At 35.6% G+C, this 21,852-nt stretch overlaps 2 protein-coding genes across 4 annotated transcripts in view; one reads left to right on the top strand and one right to left on the bottom strand.

The window, feature by feature from the left end:
* Nucleotides 1-192: 192 nt before the first annotated feature.
* PPAT (phosphoribosyl pyrophosphate amidotransferase) overlaps nt 193-21,852 on the bottom strand; it is a 36,433-nt gene continuing 14,773 nt past the window's right edge. Inside the window, exons 2-11 of the mRNA XM_068542898.1 lie at nt 14,217-14,283; nt 9,463-9,669; nt 8,339-8,451; nt 8,090-8,235; nt 7,489-7,561; nt 6,447-6,598; nt 5,848-5,975; nt 4,664-4,885; nt 3,332-3,452; nt 193-2,098 (exon numbers count right to left, since the gene is read on the bottom strand). Of these exons, the coding sequence (XP_068398999.1) occupies nt 1,833-2,098; nt 3,332-3,452; nt 4,664-4,885; nt 5,848-5,975; nt 6,447-6,598; nt 7,489-7,561; nt 8,090-8,235; nt 8,339-8,451; nt 9,463-9,669; nt 14,217-14,283 (1,495 nt within the window). The 3' untranslated portion in view covers nt 193-1,832. The remainder of the gene's footprint in view (nt 2,099-3,331; nt 3,453-4,663; nt 4,886-5,847; nt 5,976-6,446; nt 6,599-7,488; nt 7,562-8,089; nt 8,236-8,338; nt 8,452-9,462; nt 9,670-14,216; nt 14,284-21,852) is intronic.
* Nucleotides 15,941-21,852, top strand: part of PAICS (phosphoribosylaminoimidazole carboxylase and phosphoribosylaminoimidazolesuccinocarboxamide synthase) — a 51,214-nt gene continuing 45,302 nt past the window's right edge. For all 3 annotated transcript variants that reach the window (XM_068542897.1, XM_068542896.1, XM_068542895.1), the window contains exons 1-2: nt 15,941-16,322; nt 20,886-20,972. In XM_068542897.1, coding sequence (XP_068398998.1) covers nt 15,941-16,322; nt 20,886-20,972 — 469 coding nt within the window. The remainder of the gene's footprint in view (nt 16,323-20,885; nt 20,973-21,852) is intronic.

The following is a 21,852-nucleotide window of genomic DNA, read 5'->3' as shown; positions in this document are numbered from 1 at the left end:
CAATAAAACAAAATAAAAACTATGGAAAACACAGAAGTCAAATCAGAGATTTTGGTTTAGTACTTTCCCTGAGTCTCTTGTTTTTAAAAAAAATAAAAGTAAGTAAGGCTGGTTCAAAACTGACCCATAAGGTCTTGCCTCCTCCATATGCTGCCATGAGGAATACATTTAAGGCAAGAGGCTATACACACAAATGGTCCCAGGGCTTTATTCAGATGCCAGTTTGCTTGTGTTACCACCACAGGGTTATCTGACTGCTGCCCGCTGCACATGGGCTTAAAGAGCTGTCAACATTTTCTCTTGGCCTGCCATGATACAACACATGAGACTAAATATCAAATGAAGACAAAAGATTATGGTTATTAATAAATATTACAATTCTAGGTGGATTTGGACACTATGTACACCAAATCATGGTAATAACACAGAAACAAACACTTTTATGTTTTAGAAATCTTACATAAACAAGGGTTCAAGGCAAGTCATTTTAAAGTTTTAAATCTCAGATGTTAAAAAACAAACAAACAAAAACCTTTAAAAAAATCTAATTCATTAGATCCCAATAAAACAAAGTAGAAAAAGTGATACGTTGATGCTCGGAATTAGATGAACGTGCTAAATGACAAAAGTTGCTGTCTCCTTGTTCCGTAAAATTGGCCCCTACAATGTTTCTACTTGATCATCTCATTGCATACACAGTATATTTGCAAGTGATCAAGCACTTCATTAAAAAAGCATATAATCAAATTAAGGATAAAAGGTTTGTTAGAATCTAAAAAATTATTTTTTACTTCAAATGTACCAGGTTACTTGCTGGGCTTCTACTATAAGGGCACTAAGTAGTATGGATCATACTTTCTAGTCAAATGTAGGAAAATATTTTGCACAGCCATGTTTTTACAATCATTCTCAGAGCATCTCAAAGATAGGTTGCAAACTACTGCTGTATGTCTCCCTCTTGAAATCTCGATTGCAGACCAACGGCCAACATTTCAAAAGCTAATAATCATGCACTGTCTTAAAACTGAGGGGTGGAATGATGGCTCTAACCACCAAAATAACTGCTGCTAGTTATTTAATTTAGTAATATAAGCACCTCATTGCACAGGTGGGGAAAGTGAGGCACAAAAAGGTGTTTCTTCTGTTTTTTGTTTTTTTTAAAGAGAACTCTTGATGCTAGATAACTTTGGGGTATAATGGATTCAAGGTTTGCATGAAATGTTATACTTAACTCACATGTCCTGTTTGCATCACAACACCTTAGTCTAACCTCTTGCAAACTCTTTAAAGCATGGACCTGGCAAATGCCACTGACCACCTGCCTTCTCTGACCAGGTGAAAAAGGCTAGCCAATGCTTGAGCGAAAAAAAAGAATACCACATATTGTTGTATTATATGTAATTAGCAAGGTTCAATTATGAAAATATTCCATAACTGAACTTCCGTAACTCTCAAACATTCCACAAAATTCTCTAAGAACCTGTGGGAGGGTAGAGTACCTGGCAATCCTCTCTTAAACAGAAATTTACCGATTTGTTGCATTACTGTTGATGATCTGAAGTTAAATGTATACGATTTCTAAAAAGAAAAGTACTAAACTACTAAATAAAACTGAAAGGATCATCCAAGTTCCTAGATAATACCAAAATATTTATCTAGGATTACTAAAGAAATCATAGCACTTTGGTACCCTTTTCAGAAAAAAAATCTCAAAACTTATAACACAAGCATGTGGCATTTCACACTGTACCGAGTAACAGTAAATGGAGGTGTAACCACTATAACTTCTCCACTAACTCTGTGTTTTGAAACATCGTGTCTGCCCCTAGCAGCTACCATTCCAGTTCCACAGGGTATTTTCCAGTCAGACAAGCTGTACAATGATCGTTCTTTTCAAAACATTCCAGACCATTCCCATTCTCTTGAACCATAACATCTTCCTTTGTACAATGACCGTTCTTTTCAAAACATTCCAGACCATTCCCATTTTCTTGAACCATAATATCTTGCCTTTTCACTTTCTGTTTTTTAAATGTTATCCCTTCTTGTACAGATGAAACCAGTCCTTCTACTGACAGATACACAACACTGTTTGCTCCTACGGGGGAAAGACAGGGAAAAAGGTCATGAGACTTCCTTTGGAAAGGAAGAATTGCCTTAACAGAGAATAGTTACAAACAGAAAAACATAAGCCAAAATAAAAATTTCTCCTTTAGCCCCTGTCTCTTTTTTTTAATTTTTAAAAATTTATTTATTTATTTTTTGGCTGCGTGGCTTGTGGGATCTTAGTTCCCTGACCAGGGACTGAACCCGGGCCCTCAGCAGTGAGAGCTGGAGTCCTAACTACTGGACCACCAGGGAATTTTCTCCATTAGCCTCTCTTAAAAAAAAAGGCGGGGGGGGGGGCGGTGGTGGTGGTGGTGGCTGGAGAATCAATAAAACTCAGGGCCTTTATTATTTTTTTTTAATTTTAAATTGGAATTTAAGGGATAACAATTTAAAATAGCAGTGGAGGATTCAAGTCTAGAATGGCTTCAGAAGGCTTTAGGAGTCATTTTCTTGAATAACAGATCTTGAAGTCAGGAAGATATGGGTTCACATTTAAGCTCAAGGTCACTTACTTTTCCTAAGCCTTTTTTTTTCAGCTATCAGATAAGGGAAATATTGCCTAATTGTAGCATTTTTGTGATGTTATTATGATAATATAGATATGTTCCTGGCAAAGAGTGAGTGCTCACAATATATCAGTTGGGTGACATTCAAAATATTTAATTGGTAAGGTGCAGGCATGACCAGTCAAGAGAAACAACAGCCGTAAACAATCAGTGTGGAGGTACCATACATGGATGAACACGTATGTGATATTTATAGTTTATACCTCACCTGAATTTGAAAGGCAAATGTCTTATCAAGGATAACCTCCATCTTCAAGACTTCTGACCTCATTATTAAAGATAAGCCTATATAAGCTTTTCACTTTTTGATTTGTACCCACATCCAAATTATTCTATTAGAATCTGTGGTGAAATTGCTTTTGTTTTTCTTCTGATCTGACCTTTGGGAGGCTTTAACTGATTAGCAGTTCTCTCTACTAGGAAAGCCTTTCTTCCTTCTTCTCTGATCTCACCTTAGCCTAGCTCTCCATCACAGCACTCACTATGGTGTCCACACATATCAGGCTCTCTCACTATTCATCTGCTCAACACATACAACATTTACTTTCAATAAATACTGAACACTATTTTTTATTAAAAGTGTAAAGATTAACAGGCTTGGATTTTCTGTTAATAAATGAATAAAGATAAAATTTTATAGAAATTGTAATACCTACCTAGATGATCTGAGATATGCTCAAATTCTGGTTTATTGGCAATAAGCTCTTCTTTTGTTGGTATGTTTATTCCCATGAAGCATGGATATCTAATTGGTGGTGAAGCTACGCGAATGTGTACCTTGGAAAGAAATCATTTCACACATTCATTAGTTTGACATTCACTGTAAGAACAATTATGCAAAATTCTGTCACTGACAAATACAACATAAAATTGTTTTACACAATACTTTAACAACATACAGGTAATAAAGCATACGAAAAAATTTCTTTCACTATAATAGGTGGAAAAGAATCCTAGAAAATCATGTGATATACATATAGAACTCCAGTGTTCACTCAGAACTACTTTTAGAATTAATTCATTACCAAGAATCCTACTTGAGCAGTCCTGTCCTAGACTCCAAAGTGTCCTGAACAAGAATTTCAAAATGTTAGACACCTGTAAAGGGTTCTTTTTACAGAGATGCCCATTGTTTCCTTCTGTCACCTACTAACAAGGACATTTCTTGCTTCTGATCTGTCATTTCTCATTTATTATATTCCTAGGACCACCTTCATTTTTTTCTTCTAACACTTGAATGGTACTTTTGCCTACCTCTTATTTTACCTTTTTAAAAAGAAAAATAACATCTACCAGGATATATAATAAAAACCTTACTACTACTACAAAGAGCTATGTTTGTCTATTTTTTTATCTATCATTATTTTCTGCCTTTTGTCAGGAACATTTACACAGCTATAATCAGTGTCCACATTTACTTTTTACCTTTCTTGTAACAGCAAAGATTTTCCCATGTTTTGCAGTCTTCATAATTATAGTTTTTAATGGTTGCATCGTATTTCATCATACTGCTGTATCGATTTACTAAATTATTTCCTGTTGGTAGATATATGAGCTATTTCCAGTTCTTTTGTTTGTTTATTTCTGTCTATTCTTTTTTACTATTGTAATGGATCTGAACTTGCTTTCTAAATAGACTGTCATACTGCTTTCTATACCATTTTCTCCACAATAGATTTTATTTCTAAATCTGATCAACTATTAGCTGTAAATGACATCTCACTTCAGTAATTTGAATTACTGAATTATTTAGTTAGAATAAGCTTTGAGATTTGAAAATATAACCTAATGTGTCAAATTTATTACACTAGGATTGCTTCTATATCTTCAAAAAGAAAAAGTAATCAATACTCTACAAATTTAAAAGTATTCTATTTTGTGGTCTGTTAGTTTTAAAATTAGGTTTATAAAAATTTTAACATAAAATTTTCATGACTATCATATTGTAATTATTGGTGCTTCAGGATAGGTGTTTTAACATTACTTACCTCTTTTGCACCAGATTCTTTGAGCAATTTGATTATGGGTGAAATGGTATTGCCTCTCACAATTGAATCATCTACAAGAACAATTCTTTTGCCTTTAAAGTTGTCCGACAATACTCCAAATTTTTTCGCAACACCAAGTTGTCTTAACCTCATGTTTGGCTGAATGAATGTTCTTCCTACATACCGGTTTTTACATAGCACCTCCACATATGGAAGCCCACACTGACAGAGAAGGAATAAAAGGACAATGAGTAGCACATATACAGAGAACTCTAGGGTTCTGTTTTCTCTAGGTCATGTTTCCATTATAACATGTATGTAAAAAATTTTAAATGTGGTTGTTATTCTGAGCTCTCCATCATCAGATTATAATTTTCCTTCACTATTTAAACTGTAGGGAAGAAAACGCAAAAAGAAAAATTATTGAAAGTCCTCTACTTAGTAGGAAAAACAATTCATTTTGCTAGAATTTGTAATGCTTCTTTCTTAAACAAATATTATTTCTCTATCTTGGAAAAAAACACCAAGAATGTGAACACATGACAAAGAATAAAGCACTGTCAGAAAAATTCACATATTTAAAAACTGTCAGCCGGAAATGAATTAAAACCAGTAGGCTAAGGAGATACTTTCTGAGGGACAGGAGGTGACTTATCCATCTAACAAGGTAATACTTCTCTAAAATGTATGCATATTATTTCATTTAAAAATTCACAAACTAAACTTTCCAACGTAGTGAATGTTGGGTATTATACACCAGGATCACTATAATTACACATTCTACCTGGTTATGAAAAATGAAATTAAGTATAGTACTAAGAACATTATACAAAATTAACATAAACAACTTTATTATCACCCACATTCAGTAGGGAATAAATACACCAGTGGCTTGTGAGGGTACTTAATAATAAGCAAATATTACCACTAAATTCTATATATAGTCATGATATTATTTGTTTAAAATGAAGGGGATCGTTTTCCTAGTCTTTGGGTCAACTTTTTGTGGACCCATTAAAAAATAGTGCCACTGAATGAAAAGGCTGGAAAATAAGTAACTCTTGCAAAGGAACCAACACTTTCTTTTTCCTTACAATAAACTGATGAGTTTCTCTTTATATACATGGATTTCTAATCTCAGTGCTAAATGAGCAATTCACTGTGTGTTAATTAAGAGAAAATACCTTTGCTGCGTAACCAAGGGCAGCAGGCGTAGCAGATTCCGGGACAGTGCTAACTAAATCCACATCCACAGGGGCTTCAATTGCCAGCTGCAGACCACAACGGTATCTTACTGTGTAAACCATTTGGTCTGGAATGTTTGGAAAAGGAAATAAATTTTTACTTACTATAATATAGCACAGCATAATATCACTATTCTAAGAAACTAGCTTGTTAGAACTCTATAGAATTGAGCGTGCAGCAACGAAGACTCAACACAGCCAAAAATAAATAAATTAATTAATTAATTGAAAAAGAAAAGCAAGACAAAAAACCACTAAAGTGGAAACACATAAACTGGGGGAATTCACTCTTTAAAAAAAGAATTAACCTTAATACATATCTGAAAATCATAATCCTTACTCCTAAAAGGAAAACAAAATCCAAGAGTCAGATGAAAAGGAAAAACTGTGATCTTATGACTTGTAAGCTCAGTCCCAAAATTCGCAACATATAACTATGTGCCTTCAAAGAGCCAGGTAAGCCTTTGGGCCCAAGAATTGCCATGTTTCAATGAGGTAAATAATAGATTTATATCAATAGTTAGAGATATTTTACTTACCTTCAAATATACTATCTGGTCTTGCAAAATAAACATATTCAAAGATACAGAAAGCCATTGGGTTTCCTTCAGACCTTGGTATAATATCAAGAGTTTGGACATTATGTCTGGATATTTCCACAATTTCTCCAGGCAAGATTTCACGGTAATATCTTGGGAAACAATATTAAAGAAGACTATAAATAAACCAGTCAAATTAAGGCAAATTATCTATTATAAAGCACACAGAGTCCCTTCCCTTATAAAGGAAAAATGGCTCAATTTAATATAAAGTCTATTGGCTTAAAAAATTAAAAAGTAGTATTCCTGGGCTTCCCTGGTGGCACCGTGGTTAAGAATCTGCCTGCCAATGCAGGGGACATGGGTTTGATCCCTCGCCCAGGAGGATCCCACATGCCACGGAGCAACTAAGCCCGTGCGCCACAACTACTGAGCCTGTGCTCTAGAGCCCATGAGCCACAACTACTGAAGCCCGCACCTACAGCCCGTGCTCCCCGACAAGACAAGCCATGACAATGAGAAGCCCGCGCACTGCAACAAAGAGTAGCCCCTGCTCGCTGCAACTAGAGAAAGCCCGCACACAGCAACAAAGACCCAATGCAGCCAAAAATAAAAACAACTAAATAAATAAATTTATTAAAAAAAAAAAACTAGTATTTCTCCAGCAGTAATTTCTATAAATCTGTTACCCTTAAATTCAAATTTAGAATTTAAAAAATTAAAAGCCCTATATTTTATTGATTTTTAAAAACATGAAGGCTAAAGAGAACATTTTTATCCTGGCTTAAATTTTTTGCTCATAACTATTACTTGTTGAGGAGATTCTTCCTTTCTAAAATAAGTCGCATGGTATTTTGAAAACAGGATGCCAGTTCCAGGATTAGAAGGTATTACTGGGACATTAATGTCAGTGCAACTGCTGAGCACAATGTACAAAAGGAACTGCATTTATAAACATGTATTCTTGCAGACATCAGAAACAAAAAAAAATTTTTTTTATCGATGTGGAAAAAGTTGATCTGCTGAGTGAGATAAAACTTACCTTGCACCAATAGATAAAAAGCTACAAGATTCTGAGGACACCACCCATCCTTCTGTTTCTGAAGATTTTTTTTCTGTAAATCACAAGACAATCGATTCAGTTACTGAATTCAAGAAATTTTAAAAGAGGCTACGTATTTCAAGAGAACAGTTAAACACCAAATAGGTAAGCAAAAGAGCTCATAGAATATCCATTACTATGACTTTAAGAGAATATGGTTCCTCATTTGACTAGAAACAAAGATAAAATTAATAATCCCAGGATTCCTTCAAACAATATGGTTTCATGGCTTGAATAAGACATCTGATAAGTCAAAAAGGAAATCACTGAAATCATACTGCACAAATGAAAAAGCTGGGCAAAGGATATGAATAGGCCACTCAAACAGGACAAAACAGGAATGTCCATTAAATATATTAAAAATGGCTCAGCTCAGAAATACTCAAGGAAACGTACTTTGAAAACTAAGTGCCATTTTTTTCTTTTTTACCTAGCTTTTACTCAATAAGCTCCTTATACCTAAAGATTTCAGGGTGTGCCAATAGTAGGACAATGACTTGGGAAAGCATTATAAAATTATATTTCTTTTGAAGTTCATTACCTTTATCATTTATATCAGATACAGGAATAAGACGACCAATGCACAGAGGACGATTTCCATAAGGATCTCGTACTGCATAAATCACATCTCTGTGCATTATAATCAGCGAGTATGCCGTGGGTGCTTCCTTCATTAAGTTTTTAATCCTGGAATCAATTAAATAATTGAATGAATAATTTTAGTTATAAACACATGCAAGACCAAGCTCTCATTACCAGAGCTGCACACTCAGCCTACTTTTACCATTACCTTGCCACCCAGTCTGGGGTGTCATCTTGTTCCTGAGGAGGGGTATATGCCAGTAACTGGGTGATCATTTCGCTATCAGAACTTGTTGACAGACCAATACCATGACGCAGAAGCTATTTGGAAAGGAGAAAAGTTGCAATCATTAGAGGGGAAGCTTTAACTCACCCCTCACCCAATAGCCTGCCAAGAGAAGAGATCAGGCACTGTGTAGATGCTCAGTTAAGGAATCCTGCCTCCTACCAATTGTAGGTATGTATGCATAATAACGGAGAACCGCTGCTGGAGGCAATGGGAAGTGTCTGAATCTTTTCAAACAGGAAAAAAAGGGGGGAAAAAGTGCTTTAGGAGGTATACAGGAAAGCTTTTGAAAACTAAGTTTGATGGAATGTAGACCTGCAGTGGGTGGCTGGAGGAGGGGGACGGAGAAGGCATGAGGGTTTGGGATTATGGTTCTAACTTTTTCAGCCCTCGACACTCCTGACAGATAGGACACATTCCCGTAGAGTGGCACACTGCAGTGCAGGCTCTCAACTCAGGTTTTTTGGTGGTGGTGACGGTGGCTACCCATCCTCACTGATCATCCCTGATGCAGCGAAATGCGTAGAGGTGAAGTCTAGCATTTGGGTAAGGCGTTAGGCAGAAAATAATGACCTGGGTATTGTTTAGAATGGAACTTCCAGTGGTACCTCTAAATAGTGAGTTTTTAAATAATTTTTACTTCATATTTATATTTTTTAAATTGTCTGAATAAAAAAAAATATTTCATTTCGGAGGAAAAAAACTGTATTATTGTAATGACAATGCCAGAGCTTAAGAAGAGGGCAGGACAAAGTTCTGGGAATACTTAAATCAATTTTCCAAATCTCAACTCCAAAGCAGTGCATCAGAATCACCTTAGGAGCATATTAAAATGCAGACTCAGCAACCAGTCCCTCCCCAGACTCTGGGGAGGAATCTCTTAGAATTTGTAATTATAACAAGTACTCCAGCTAATTCTGATACAGTTGTTCTTTGCAGTTAGATAACGGGTAGCAACAATAGGATAATACCTTTTTCCAAGTTCCTCAATAACTTCTTTTCAGTAATTTATTACAATCATGAAAAAAGCATTAAAAAAACCTTACCTTTTTCCTTAAGCGAGCAGCATTTACCAATTCACCATTATGTGCCACAGCTATTTTCCCATGAAGTGTTTCAACAACAAAGGGCTGGCAATTTTCTAATTCACAGTTTCCTGTAGTGGCGTACCTCGTGTGTCCAATTCCAAGATTTGAAGTATATAATTTCTTCAAATTGTCTTCAGTAAAGACGTGATTTACAAGACCCATTCCCTTGCAAAGTCAAAGTAAGAGCTCATTTTAGGGAAAAAAACACTAGTAGCATTTTTATATGTCTCTGCTCAGACAATCCCAAATTACAAAATGCAGTTCACTTAATTTCTCTGTGCTTCAGAATTCTAATCTTAAAAAAAAAAAAAGGGACTAACCTAATTGTAAGAACTGTGATGCATTAAAATATATATTTGAGGTGAAATTCACATAACATAAAATTAACCATTTTAAAGTGAAAAATTCAGTGGTATTTAATGTAGTCACAATGTTGAAGTGCTTGTTTTATAGGATACTTTTTGATAAAACATTGAAGAACAGATGTACTAAGCTAACATTTGTCAAATACAATAAACTAAATTATTTGTAATTTTAAATTAAAGCATGTTAAAGTATTCAAATAAATGACTTGTCTGAGTCAGTCTAGCAAATCATCACTGGGAGAGAAATAAAAATAGAAATGACAAATAGAAATGGTTGACCCTTGAACGATATAGGCTTGGACTGCACAGGTCCACTTTTTCATGGATTTTTTTCAATAAATATATCAGAAAAATTTTTTTGGAGATTTGCAACAATTTAAAAATACTTGGCAGATGAACCGTGTAGCCTAGAGTAACTGAAAAAAATTAAGAAAAAGATGGGTATGTCATTAATAAAATATATGTAGATACTAGTCTATTTTATCATTTACTACCACAAAATATACACAATCCTATTATAAAATGTTAACATTTATCAAAACTTATGCACACAACAAACATAAACCATAAACTGTGCTATTTGCTGTTTCGAGAAATGTAAACAAACATAAAGGTGCAGTATTACATCATAACTGCATAAAATGAACTGCAGTCTGTACAGTAATACTGTAATAATTTCGGAGCCCCCTCCTGTTAATATTGCAGGGAGCTCAAGTGCTGCAAGCACCCACTTAAAATGCCATGTGACACTAATCCTCTCCGGGTGAGCCCTTCATCTCTACCTCAAGTTGCCTACTGCAGTAAAATGTCTCCTCTCCCAGTTCCTGCGTATTTTTCTTCGTGTTTACTGCAATACCGTAAACCTTGAGTAACACCGTGGGACCCATACAAAGTGCCACTAGTGATGCTGAAAGTGCTCCCAAGAAGCAGTCACGACTTTACAAGAAGAAGTTGGATTGCTTGATGTGTACTGTAGATTGAGGTCTGCAGCTGCGGCTGCCCCACCATTTCAAGATAAATGAATCCAGCATAAAGACCATTGTAAAAAAAAAGAAAAGGAAATATGTGAAGCCGTCGCTGCAGCTACACCAGCAGGCACAAAAATCTTGCACTTTTTGTGAAATACCCTTTTATCTCATATTGAAAATGCAGCTTTTATGTGGGTGCATGATTGTTATAAGAAAGGCATACCTATCTAATATGATTCGAGAAAAAGTGAGGTCATTATATGATGGCAATGCAAAAGGAAGGTGAAGGATCTAAAGCTGCAGAATTAAATGCCAGCAAAAGATGGTTGGATACTTTTAGGAAGAGATTTAGCTTAAACAATGTCAAGATAACAGGAGAAGTGACTTCTGCAGACCAAGGGGCAGCAGACAAGTTCCCAGACAGCATTAAGAAAATCATTGAGGAGAAAGGATATCTGCCTGAACAGGTTTTTAATGCAAAAAAAAACAGGTTTTAACGCAAAAGTGCCCTACTGTGGGAAATAAAATACCACAAAGGACATTTATCAGTAAGGAAGTGAAGCAATGCAAGCACCAGGATTTAACGCAGTAAGGGATAAGCTAACTCTCCTGTTTTGTGCAAATGCAGTGGGGTTTAGGATCAGGACTGCCCTTATCTATAAAGCTGCTAACCCCCGAGCCTTGAGGGGAAAAGATAAACAGCACCTGCTAGTCTTTTTTTTTTTTTTAAATAAATAAATTTATTTATTTATTTATTTTTGGCTGTGTTGGGTCTTTGTTGCTGCATGCGGGCTTTCTCTAGTTGTGGAGAGCAGGGGTTACTCTTCGTTGTGTTGCACAGGCTTCTCATTGCAGTGGCTTCTCTTGTTGCGGTGCCCGGGCTCTAGGCGTGCGGGCTTCAGTAGTTGTGGCATGCTGGCTCAGTAGTTGTGGCTCACAGGCTCTAGAGCGCAGGCTCAGTACTTGTGGTGCACGGGCTTAGTTGCTCTGCGGCATATGGGGTCTTCCTGGACCAGGGCTTGAACCCGTGTCCCCTGCACTGACAGGCGTATTCCTTTTTTAACAAATTTTTATTTATTTATTTATTTATGGCTGTGTTGGGTCTTCGTTTCTGTGCGAGAGCTTTCTCTAGTTGTGGCTTCCCTGGCTTTCTGTAGAGCGGGGGCCACTCTTCATTGCGGTGCGCAGGCCTCTCACTATCGCGGCCTCTCTTGTTGCGGAGCACAGGCTCCAGATGCGCAGGCTCAGTAATTGTGGCTCACAGGCCCAGCTGCTCCGCGGCATGTGGGATCTTCCCAGACCAGGGCTCGAACCCATGTCCCCTGCATTGGCAGGCAGATTCTCAACCACTGCGCCACCAGGGAAGCCCGACAGGTGTATTCTTAACCACTGCACCACCAGGGAAGTCCGGCTGCTAGTCTTTTAACTCATGGTTGTACAACAAGAAAGCCTGCACAACAAGAACACTTTTTCTGGACTGGTTCCATCAATGCTTTATCCCTGAAGTCAGGAAGTACCTTGCTAGTAAGGGATTGACTTTTAAAGTTCTTTTGATATTGGACAACGCCCCTGCCACCCAGAACCCCATGAGTTCAACACGGTCAGACCCAAGCGGTCAAAGTGGTGTGCTTGCCGCCAAACATATCTCTAATTCAGCCTCCCTATCAGGGGATCATAAGGACCTTCAAGGCTCATTACACAAGGTACTGTATGGAGAGGACTGTCTATGCCATGGAAGACAAACCCAACAGAAAGAACATCATGGAAGACTGGAAGGATTACACCACTGAAGATGCCGCTGTTGTTAGAGAAAAAGCTGGAAAAGCCGTCAGGCCCAAAACAATAAATTCCTGCTGGAGAAAACTGTGTCCAGATGTTGTGCACGACTTCACAGGATTTACGACAGAACCAGTCAAAGAAATCATGAAAAAGATTGTGGATATGGCAAAAAAATAAAAAATAAAAATAAATATATAAATAAATAAAAATGGGATGGGATGAAGTTGTGTGGGATGAAGGTGAAGATAAGGATCTTGGAGAAATTCAACAGCGAACAGTCACCATACCAGAGGAATTAACAGAAGATGACTTGGTGGAGATGAGTGCTTTCGAACCAGTGCCAGATGATGAGGAATAAGACACAGAAGAAGCAGTGCCAGAAACAAACTGACACTCTGGCAGTAGGGTTCCGATTATTCAAGACTCTTTTTGGACTTCTTTTACAACATGGACCCTTCTATGATACAGGCACTGAAACTAAAGCAAACCGTGGAACGATTGGTACCACATAGAAACATTCTGGGAGAAATTAAAAAAGCAAAAAAGTCAGACAGAAATTATGACATATTCCCATCAAGTTACATACAGTGTACCTGCCTCTCCTGCCTCCCCTTCCCACCTCCTCCACCTCTTCCACACCCGGGACAGCAAGACCAACCCCTCCTCTTCCTCCTCCTCCTCAGCCTACTCATTAGGAATGAAGACTACTAGGATGAAGTCCTTTATGATGATCCACTTCCACTTAATGAATAGTGAATCATCAACATACTGTACAGTTAATAAACTTATCTGTTGTGGACGTGTGAGAGTCTTCTTGTGAAAATCTAGTAACTGTACAGCAAAAACCGTATGAGACATTTTTGTGTCACCACCATCACCATTGCCTAAGTAGTCATCGTGTACAACATCATGTGCAAGACCGGTATTAAAGTGGATAGCCCATCCTTACATAGGCATAAAGTGAGTGATATTTTATAACGATTCAGTTATTAGTGTATAGGCTAGGCAACCATAAAGCAATCATATTGCTGCTTCTTTGTTACCAATGCATGAATTGTTATACCAATCAATATGAATTTTTTCACATTATCTTTTCATTTTTCAGGTCTAGTGTTAGTAATACATATAACATATACAGTGTTCTATATTGTTAAGACATTAACATAGGTACCGACAGAATTTATCTTGTAAAAAGACAACAAAGCTTATTGTATCGATAAAGGCAGTACCAAACTGTAAATGTATTTTCTCTCCTTTATGATTTTAATAATATTTTCTTTTCTCTAGCTTACTTTATTGTAAGAACGGTATATAATACATATGACATACAAAATATGTGTTAATCAACTGTTTATGTTATCAGTTAAGGTTTCCCGTCAACAGTAGGCTATTAGTGGTTAAGTTTTGGGGGAGTCAAAAGATATATGCAGATACTGGACTGCACGAAGGTCAGCGTCCATAACCTGCATTGTTCAAGGGTCAACTATACTTCTAATTACAGATTATTTTTATTCAAAGTTCCTCCCCTCACCACTATAGACTAGTTATCTTTGGGCTATTGTTACCTTTATACTCAACATTTTTTAATGCTTAACTATACCTTGTGTGTTTTGAATGTTGGTATCGAATTCCCATCACTGGTCACAATACCAGCACTCTCCTGACCCCTGTGAATATAAAAAGGTATCAGCTGTTAAATTTACCCCATTGATAAGCTTCTTAATGACTTTTATGAAACATACTTTTCTCAATAACATCCATGAACTCAGTCTGACAACACAGTAAATGCTACTAGCACTAGTGCCACTTCCACATCATGTCATGATGATGACAATGACAACAATTAGCAATAGCAGCAGATGAGACTGAGTTCTAACTAATATGCCAGGCACTGTCCTAAGCATTTACATGAATGATCTAATTTATTAGGCTTTGAAAACAATCCTCTGAAGTAGGTACTATGATTACCATTCACATTTTACAGAAAAGGACAACACTAAAGAAACAGAAGTAACTTGTCTAATGCCACACAGAGAATGGTGGCACGGCCAGGATTAGAACACAGACAATCTGACTTCAAAACTTGTACTTCTAACCTCTGTATTATGTGACCTCTAAATAAGGTTGAGTATGTAGATATAAATAAAAAGCTCCAAATAAAATAGCAGGTAAAATGCTTGTGGGTACCGGAATTATGAACAAAATTTATTTTTTTGTTTTGTTTTGCTTTTTGCACTCATCAAATTTTTTCTGACAAATATCTATCACTTTTGTCTTCAGAAAATAAATGCTACTTCAAAAAACCCCAAGCTGATGAGGCACTCTGTATCTCATTTCCTGCATTAGTATTTTTAGGTGATGATACAAAGAAAGCCAGAAGCTAGGCTTCTAGCTAGGTAGGGTAACACACTGGTAAGACTTAGAGGATCTGCACCACAGTGGAGTACAAACTCAAAAGATACAATAAAGGTTCAAAGTGCTCAACAATTTTTAATAGTTCTGAACAAGTGCTATAAATACTAGATGTTTATTAACAAATTTTTGTTCCAAAGAATATATATCAGGGTAGAAATAAAAAGTAAATCTCTACCATAATATGTATGTATACATTAACAATTAATACATGATTTATTTGGTAAAAAGGATCTTTTCCAAAATTGTAATTGTTCAGACATTTTAATGACATGAAAAACTACAATATTAAATGTACTTGCAAAGTAAAAATCTAAAAAATTAAAATTGAAGTGATTTTACTAAATGCTTTAAATTTTACTAAAAGCTTACCAATGCTTTAAATACTATGAACTATTATGCTGAAAACAGACATGCATAATACTCTACATCCTATATAAATGAATAATTTGTGACTTAGGATTTATTTGTTTAGTGAAATGATGTGGTTTGTAGTTAACCAATGTTCAAAGACTAAGTGATTCATATCAGAGGAGAAATAAAAATGTTAGCCATAAACCTTAGGGCAGAAAGAACCTCTGCCAACCATTTCCAAAACAAACAAACAAAAAATCAACAATCATATAGTAAACTAGAAATAAACACAAAAAAAGTTTTCTTTCCCTTTCCTCTCAAGGGTAATTTTTCCTTTAAAGCTGAAATGAATAACATTAGGAATCATTTAGGTCCAGGCTTCTTTAATCACAAAGCCTGCTTATTTGGCAGTTTCTCAAGTTACTCCCCTCAGGCAGCTTGAACCAGTTAAACTAGATCCTTTCAGCTCTTCAGAGCTTATTGACAACCAGCCGTCTGGTTTCCTAGGAAACAAAACCTTGGCTAGAAATAGTGAATCATTTCCAGGTCACTTTCAACATGGAGAGTGGAGCAGGAAAGCACTGGACTGAGGAAGAGGTTAAAGCTTTGCTAAGTATCTGGGCAGAAAAAAATATACGAAAACAACTTTATGGAACACTGAGAAATAAAGGAATATTTATCTACATTGCTAAAAGGCTGCAAGCACTAGGAGTATACAGAGATTGGAAACAGTGCCGGGCAAAGTACAAAAATCTCAAATATGAATACAGAACAGTTAAATATGCCCACAACTCTGGAGACAGCTCTAAAACTATGAAGTTCTTCCATGATTTGGATGCGATCCTGCAGTATGAACCTGCCACACAATTAACAGAGGAAGATGCAAATGACAGGTGCCTGGCAACGCTGAGCCAAAGTACAGCTCCAGAGATCACTGAAGGTAAAAAGAAAAAGTACCATTCTTTTGTTTTTACCTAACAAACTGTAAAAGAACCAGACTTGAGTCCATATGATAAATATAGCCTAAATATCAAGGTTGAGAAAAATAACTGACCTGTTATGTATATGCTATTTTGCACAAGGTAAAAATTAATTTTAAAAAAGAGTTTAATGCCAACCATTTAAAAAATCTGTAAAATACAGAAAAAACACATTAAAATGACACCAACTGCTAGTGCCAACTGCTCCTTACCCATGTTGATGCAGTTTTTGGAAAATGGATTGGGTTCTGAAAATATTTTAAGTCTTAATTTTATGAGTCGTGAAAAAAAAAAATATTGCTCAACTGTTGTTTTCCCACAGCTCCAAATAAGACAGAACTTTCTGCTCTATATTATGTTCCCATTTTCCTAAATTTATAAATAAAAGCACTAAAGTACTAATAACTGATAAAGAACTTCAATACTTGTTTGGAAGAACATCTCCATTTTAACAGTAAGTAAAACAAATAGATTTGATAGATTAAATGATTTATGATTAAATGATTTAAATACTGGCATATCTCAGGGATATTGTGGGTTCAGCTCTAGACCTCTGCAATAAAGCAAGTATCCCAACAAGGCAAGTCACACAAACTTTTTGGTTTCACAGTGCATATACAGTATGTTTACACTATACTGTAGTCTATTAAATGTGTAACAGCATTAGGTCTAAAAAAAACCCAATGTATATACCTTAATTAAAAAATACTTCATTGCTAAAAAAATGCTAACCATCATTTTAGCTTTCAGTGAGTTGTAGCAGTAATATCAAAGATCACTGATCACAGATCACCATAATACAATTAAATAGTTTGAAATATCTTGAGAGTTACCAAAATGTGACACAGAGACCCGAAACGAGCATGCTGTTGGAAAAATGGCGCTAACAGGCTTGCTTGACACAGGGTTGCCACAAACCTTTAATCTGCAAAATATACAATATCTGCAAAATAATATATGCCTTATTAAAACAAGGTTCTTGAGCTGTTGTGTTGTTAAACCCAACACTATTTACATAGAATTTGCTCACTGTGAAAGCTGAATGCATCACTAGGCAAATTGGGAAAAATCAATGGCAGTAATGAGATTTCTCCCATGGCCAAAATCTTAGAGTAGCTATTTTTAAGAACAGAGTTGTTCAATTCAATTCAAAATCTGTTTAATACCTACTGTCTGTGTACACCGTGTGCAAAGCAGTGAGTTACATGCATTCAGGGATATAACCACAGAAAGGAGGGAACTGTGAATAAATGTAACCCAAAAGCAAGTGGTAAGTTGTATAATAAAGGTACCAAATAAGAAGGGGGGTTAAAGATGAGAGATTACAGTTGAGTTAACTTGGGTTATCTGAACTTCGTGTTTAAAGCTCAATAATAAAATCCTTTGGTAAAAAATCCACCCAACTTACTGCCTTTACACTTCTAATACCAAACCAAATTCTGAGAAAGTTTTGCAGTCATTACCAAGTTAAACAGTAATTATATTATTTTATTCAGTTAATCACTCTGCACTCATCATCATCTAAATGCTTTAAGTATTGATTAACAATAAGTAAATCACTCACTGAGCTTCTGAAAGGGCTTGATTTAACCACAGATTGGCGTAATGAAGATGTGATGCTAGTATCTCCACTTCTTAATGGGACCTTCTAGCCCTTTCAGCTACTTGCATGGCCCCATTTCACTCATAAGCAGAGGGCCCACAATACACCTTAACCATGTATGTTTAGGGTATGTCAAACACCCAGTTCTAAAACCAACTCTCTTTCCCCATCAAAACTGATCCTCCTACAAATTGCTTCCACCTTACTATCACTGTATTTCTGGTCACTTAAATAGAAATGTTTGAGACAACCTTGATTTTTTGTCAGTCACTAAGTCCTTAAAAAAAATCTACTGATGTGTTTCATAAATTTATCTCTCTGCTCCATTTTCATTACCACCATCCAGAACTTCATCATCGCATGGAACATTAGGATAACCTCTTAACTGGCCTCCCTAGTTTTCAGGCCCTTCTCACATTATCTTCCACAATACCACTGATTGTTTTTATACAATTTTTTAAATTATAAAATTACAAAAAAATTAGCATTTTGTTTACGTTTAAAATAATCTTTAAATTATACCCAGAATTGACCATAATTTAGGGTTAAATGTTACTTAATGGTTCCATAATATTTAACTGAGTGCATATACCAGAGTTTGGGTCTTTGCCCCCTTATATAACGGATGCTGCAATCGATTACCTTTCTCTTTTTTTGGCCACACCGGGATCTTAGTTCCCTGACCAGGGATTGAACCTGGGCCCCAGCAGTGAAAGCGCCACGTCCTAAACACTGGACCGCCAGGGAATTCCCTACAATCAATTATCTTTTGTCCATATTTAAAATTATTACTTTAGGATAGACTATCAGAGTTCAATTTCTGGTCGGGGGGGTATAATTACTTTGAAACATATTGCTAAAATAACTGCTTTCCAAAAGAATTGTACTTTAACAATGAGACTGTCCCTTTTATAGAACCCTGTCAAGTAAGATTATGGAGTGAGGTTGAAAGGGGGAGAGACTTTGCTAATTTAATAAATAATGGAGTATGCTAATTTAATAAAGAACAGAGTACAACAGTGTATGCAATAAATTACTTTGCATTTGTTTAATTACTAGTGCTGTGGAACATTTTCCTACATATTTATTCAGTTTTACAAATTGACTGTTCATGTCAATTGAGGTCTTAGAAAAATCTGCATGACCTCTTTCGCCTTACAAGTTTGGCTGATTTTTATTAAACCCACAAAAGTTGAAAGTTTTAACATAGTCACATAGTTTCTTTTCTAAGGCTTAGAAAGCTCTCCTTTCTCCAGGTCTAATTCATTTATAATGTCTTCTGGTGTTTTTGGTGGAAGCAGTAGAATTTTTATTGGTGTAGGGTAAAAAGAGGAAGGGAAGGAAATGAATGTGCCTTTTCTACTGTTGGGATCAACCGCATTCACGCAAGGGGTAAGGACAGAGGATCTGGTCCCCTCTGTTAGGCAGCAGGTAGTCTGACTGAGCCTTGGCAAAAGACCCAAATACAAATTCTAAGACGCTTCATGTTCCGGAAATTGTAATTATCCTCAACCTCAGAATACCTTTGGCTGACTGCGGCCAAATCATATTCCTTCACTGAAAGAAAGTTTCCGCTCTCTTTCCCTCCTCTTCCTATATACAAATGCATTAGGAATAATGACTTAAGTGTTTCAGTTTAAAATCTCCATGCCATGGGGCCCCGACATGCAATTTTGGGATTCATGCTAGGAATGACCAACCTAAGGGAAAAAAAAGAGAAATCCCCTGAAGAAGTTGGGGAGAGAGAGCTTCTCTTTTTTCCCCCCATCTATATGTTCAGCTCCAGGACCTTTTCAGTAAATGAAAGTAGGCCCTAAAGCAGATAACAGAATAGCAAACCCTACCTTTCCTTGCTGTTCTAATCAAGCTCAGTTGTTAAATTACCTGGGGATATGAATATCTTTTGTTCTTCTCTCTAAAGAGAATTCTTATGTAACTTCAGGTTTTTATTTCCCATATTCCCAACTAAATCCAAAACATTCCCTAACTGCAATTTAGCCTCAAATAATTATGAAACTTGATTTAAAAACTGACAATTTTTATTTTGAGTTTTAAATTTATGTAATTATGCCATTTGAAAACACTGATACTTCCCTTATTTTTCACTTGTTTTTTTTAATATAAGAATCCCCAGTATAATCTTTAAGATGATAAACAGCATTCATTTTCTTATTCTTTAATGTAATGCCTTGTAATTATAATGGTGAATAGTGATTTTAAAATGAACGTTTACACCATCAAAATCATACCTAACATTTGATCTCCTAATGTAAAATATAATGCTATTTCTGTTACTCAGTAAAACAAAATTAGAAAAACATGTGGAAATGATATAAGGAGATCAAGGAAGGATGTCTTCATATTTCAAGGCTGGCATGGTTCTTTTAAATGGTACATTCCTTGGTCCATTTAAGCAAAACTTAGATTAATTTCTGGAAAGTTTAGTATGTATCCATCAACTAGTTACATAAGATACATACAAACTCAGCTATTTGACCATATATGACAATAAAACAAGATTTTCTGATTATCTCATTGCAGGATTTCTCTCTCACATTACCAGTATCACTTAAAGGGCCAACTATGTTAAAGCACCTAAAATACAAAAAAAAGAAAATACCTCATTTTAAAGATGTAATTTAATTTGAAAACTAACTACAACCATCTCTAGAAACTTATAAAATAAGCAAACAATTCTAGTGGAAGTTCAAAATGTCAATGGGATGGAAGAAATTAGATTTCTCTTTATGTACATAAATATTTAAACCATATTATACCACTATTACAAAAAGCATCTACCCTAAATCTATAATCCTTCATGAATATGAACAAATTCAACTCAAACTATTAGCATTATAAGTTATAATCCAATTTTAATTTTCCTTCATACTTACTTCTAAAAGGAATTCTCTCTTTCCAGGCAAAATGTCAGTTACATCAGTAGACAAGGAAGACATCCCAGGAAATCCTTTACTGTTGGTTTCTCATGTCAGACCAATGGAACTAGGTAGGTATGGTATGGTGGGCCAAATATATAATGAAACTGATCCAATTTCAAATTGGAAAGTAAGATTGGTTTCAAATCTGAGAAAATGGATGCGTTTTCCTGGTAGAAACACTTAAGATTAATTTATGTTTCCCTCTTTTTTACCAACCTATACAAAAAAAAAAAAAATCATTTCTAAAACAAATGATTTCCTTAACAAAATGTAAATTGCCTGGAAATATTAGCCTTCAAACCTCCAATCTTTATTCTTTAAACATAGTAAGGAATCTGATGGCCAAAATTACACATAGTAAGTGCCTAATATTTAATGAGCATATGACTTCAGCATTCCTGGGGTCTAAGAAAACCAGAATTTTATATTTGAAAGTAAATAATATCAAATCCATAATGAAGTCAAGGATGATTTTATTCACCCAAAAAGTCAACATAAATCTCCTTCTTGCTTCTAAATTCTTACTGAAAGTTAATCCAAGTATGGAAAAAGACTGAAAAGCATCTTGAAGAAAAGAAATTAAATACACCACAAAATAAAAACAACTCCGTACCTCAAGTAAATACGACAGTGTTTTTTAATGAGTAATGTTATGGATGCTGAGGTCTGAACTACCTTTTTATTAAACATGAAATCTGAGAAAAACAAGATAATGGGTTGTTAAATAACCAATATAATGTCAAGTAATGCCATTACCATAAGACGAGTTGCAAAACTGTACCAGAGATGTAATACAAAGTTATTAAAGGATTTATAACTAAGTGGAGACATTCTGCCTAATGCATTATGAAATTTCTGGCACATTTCCTTGCATTGAAGGAATATAATATTTCACTTTGGCATTTGGTCTTTAACCAATGGGACATCTTTTATTTTCACAAAGAGTAG

This window comes from Eschrichtius robustus, chromosome 4 (genome assembly GCF_028021215.1).
Source record: "Eschrichtius robustus isolate mEscRob2 chromosome 4, mEscRob2.pri, whole genome shotgun sequence".
In the NCBI taxonomy this organism is placed as follows: Eukaryota; Metazoa; Chordata; class Mammalia; order Artiodactyla; family Eschrichtiidae; genus Eschrichtius; species Eschrichtius robustus.
Note: the sequence above shows the minus strand (reverse complement) of the source record. Positions and strands in the feature narration are given on the sequence as shown.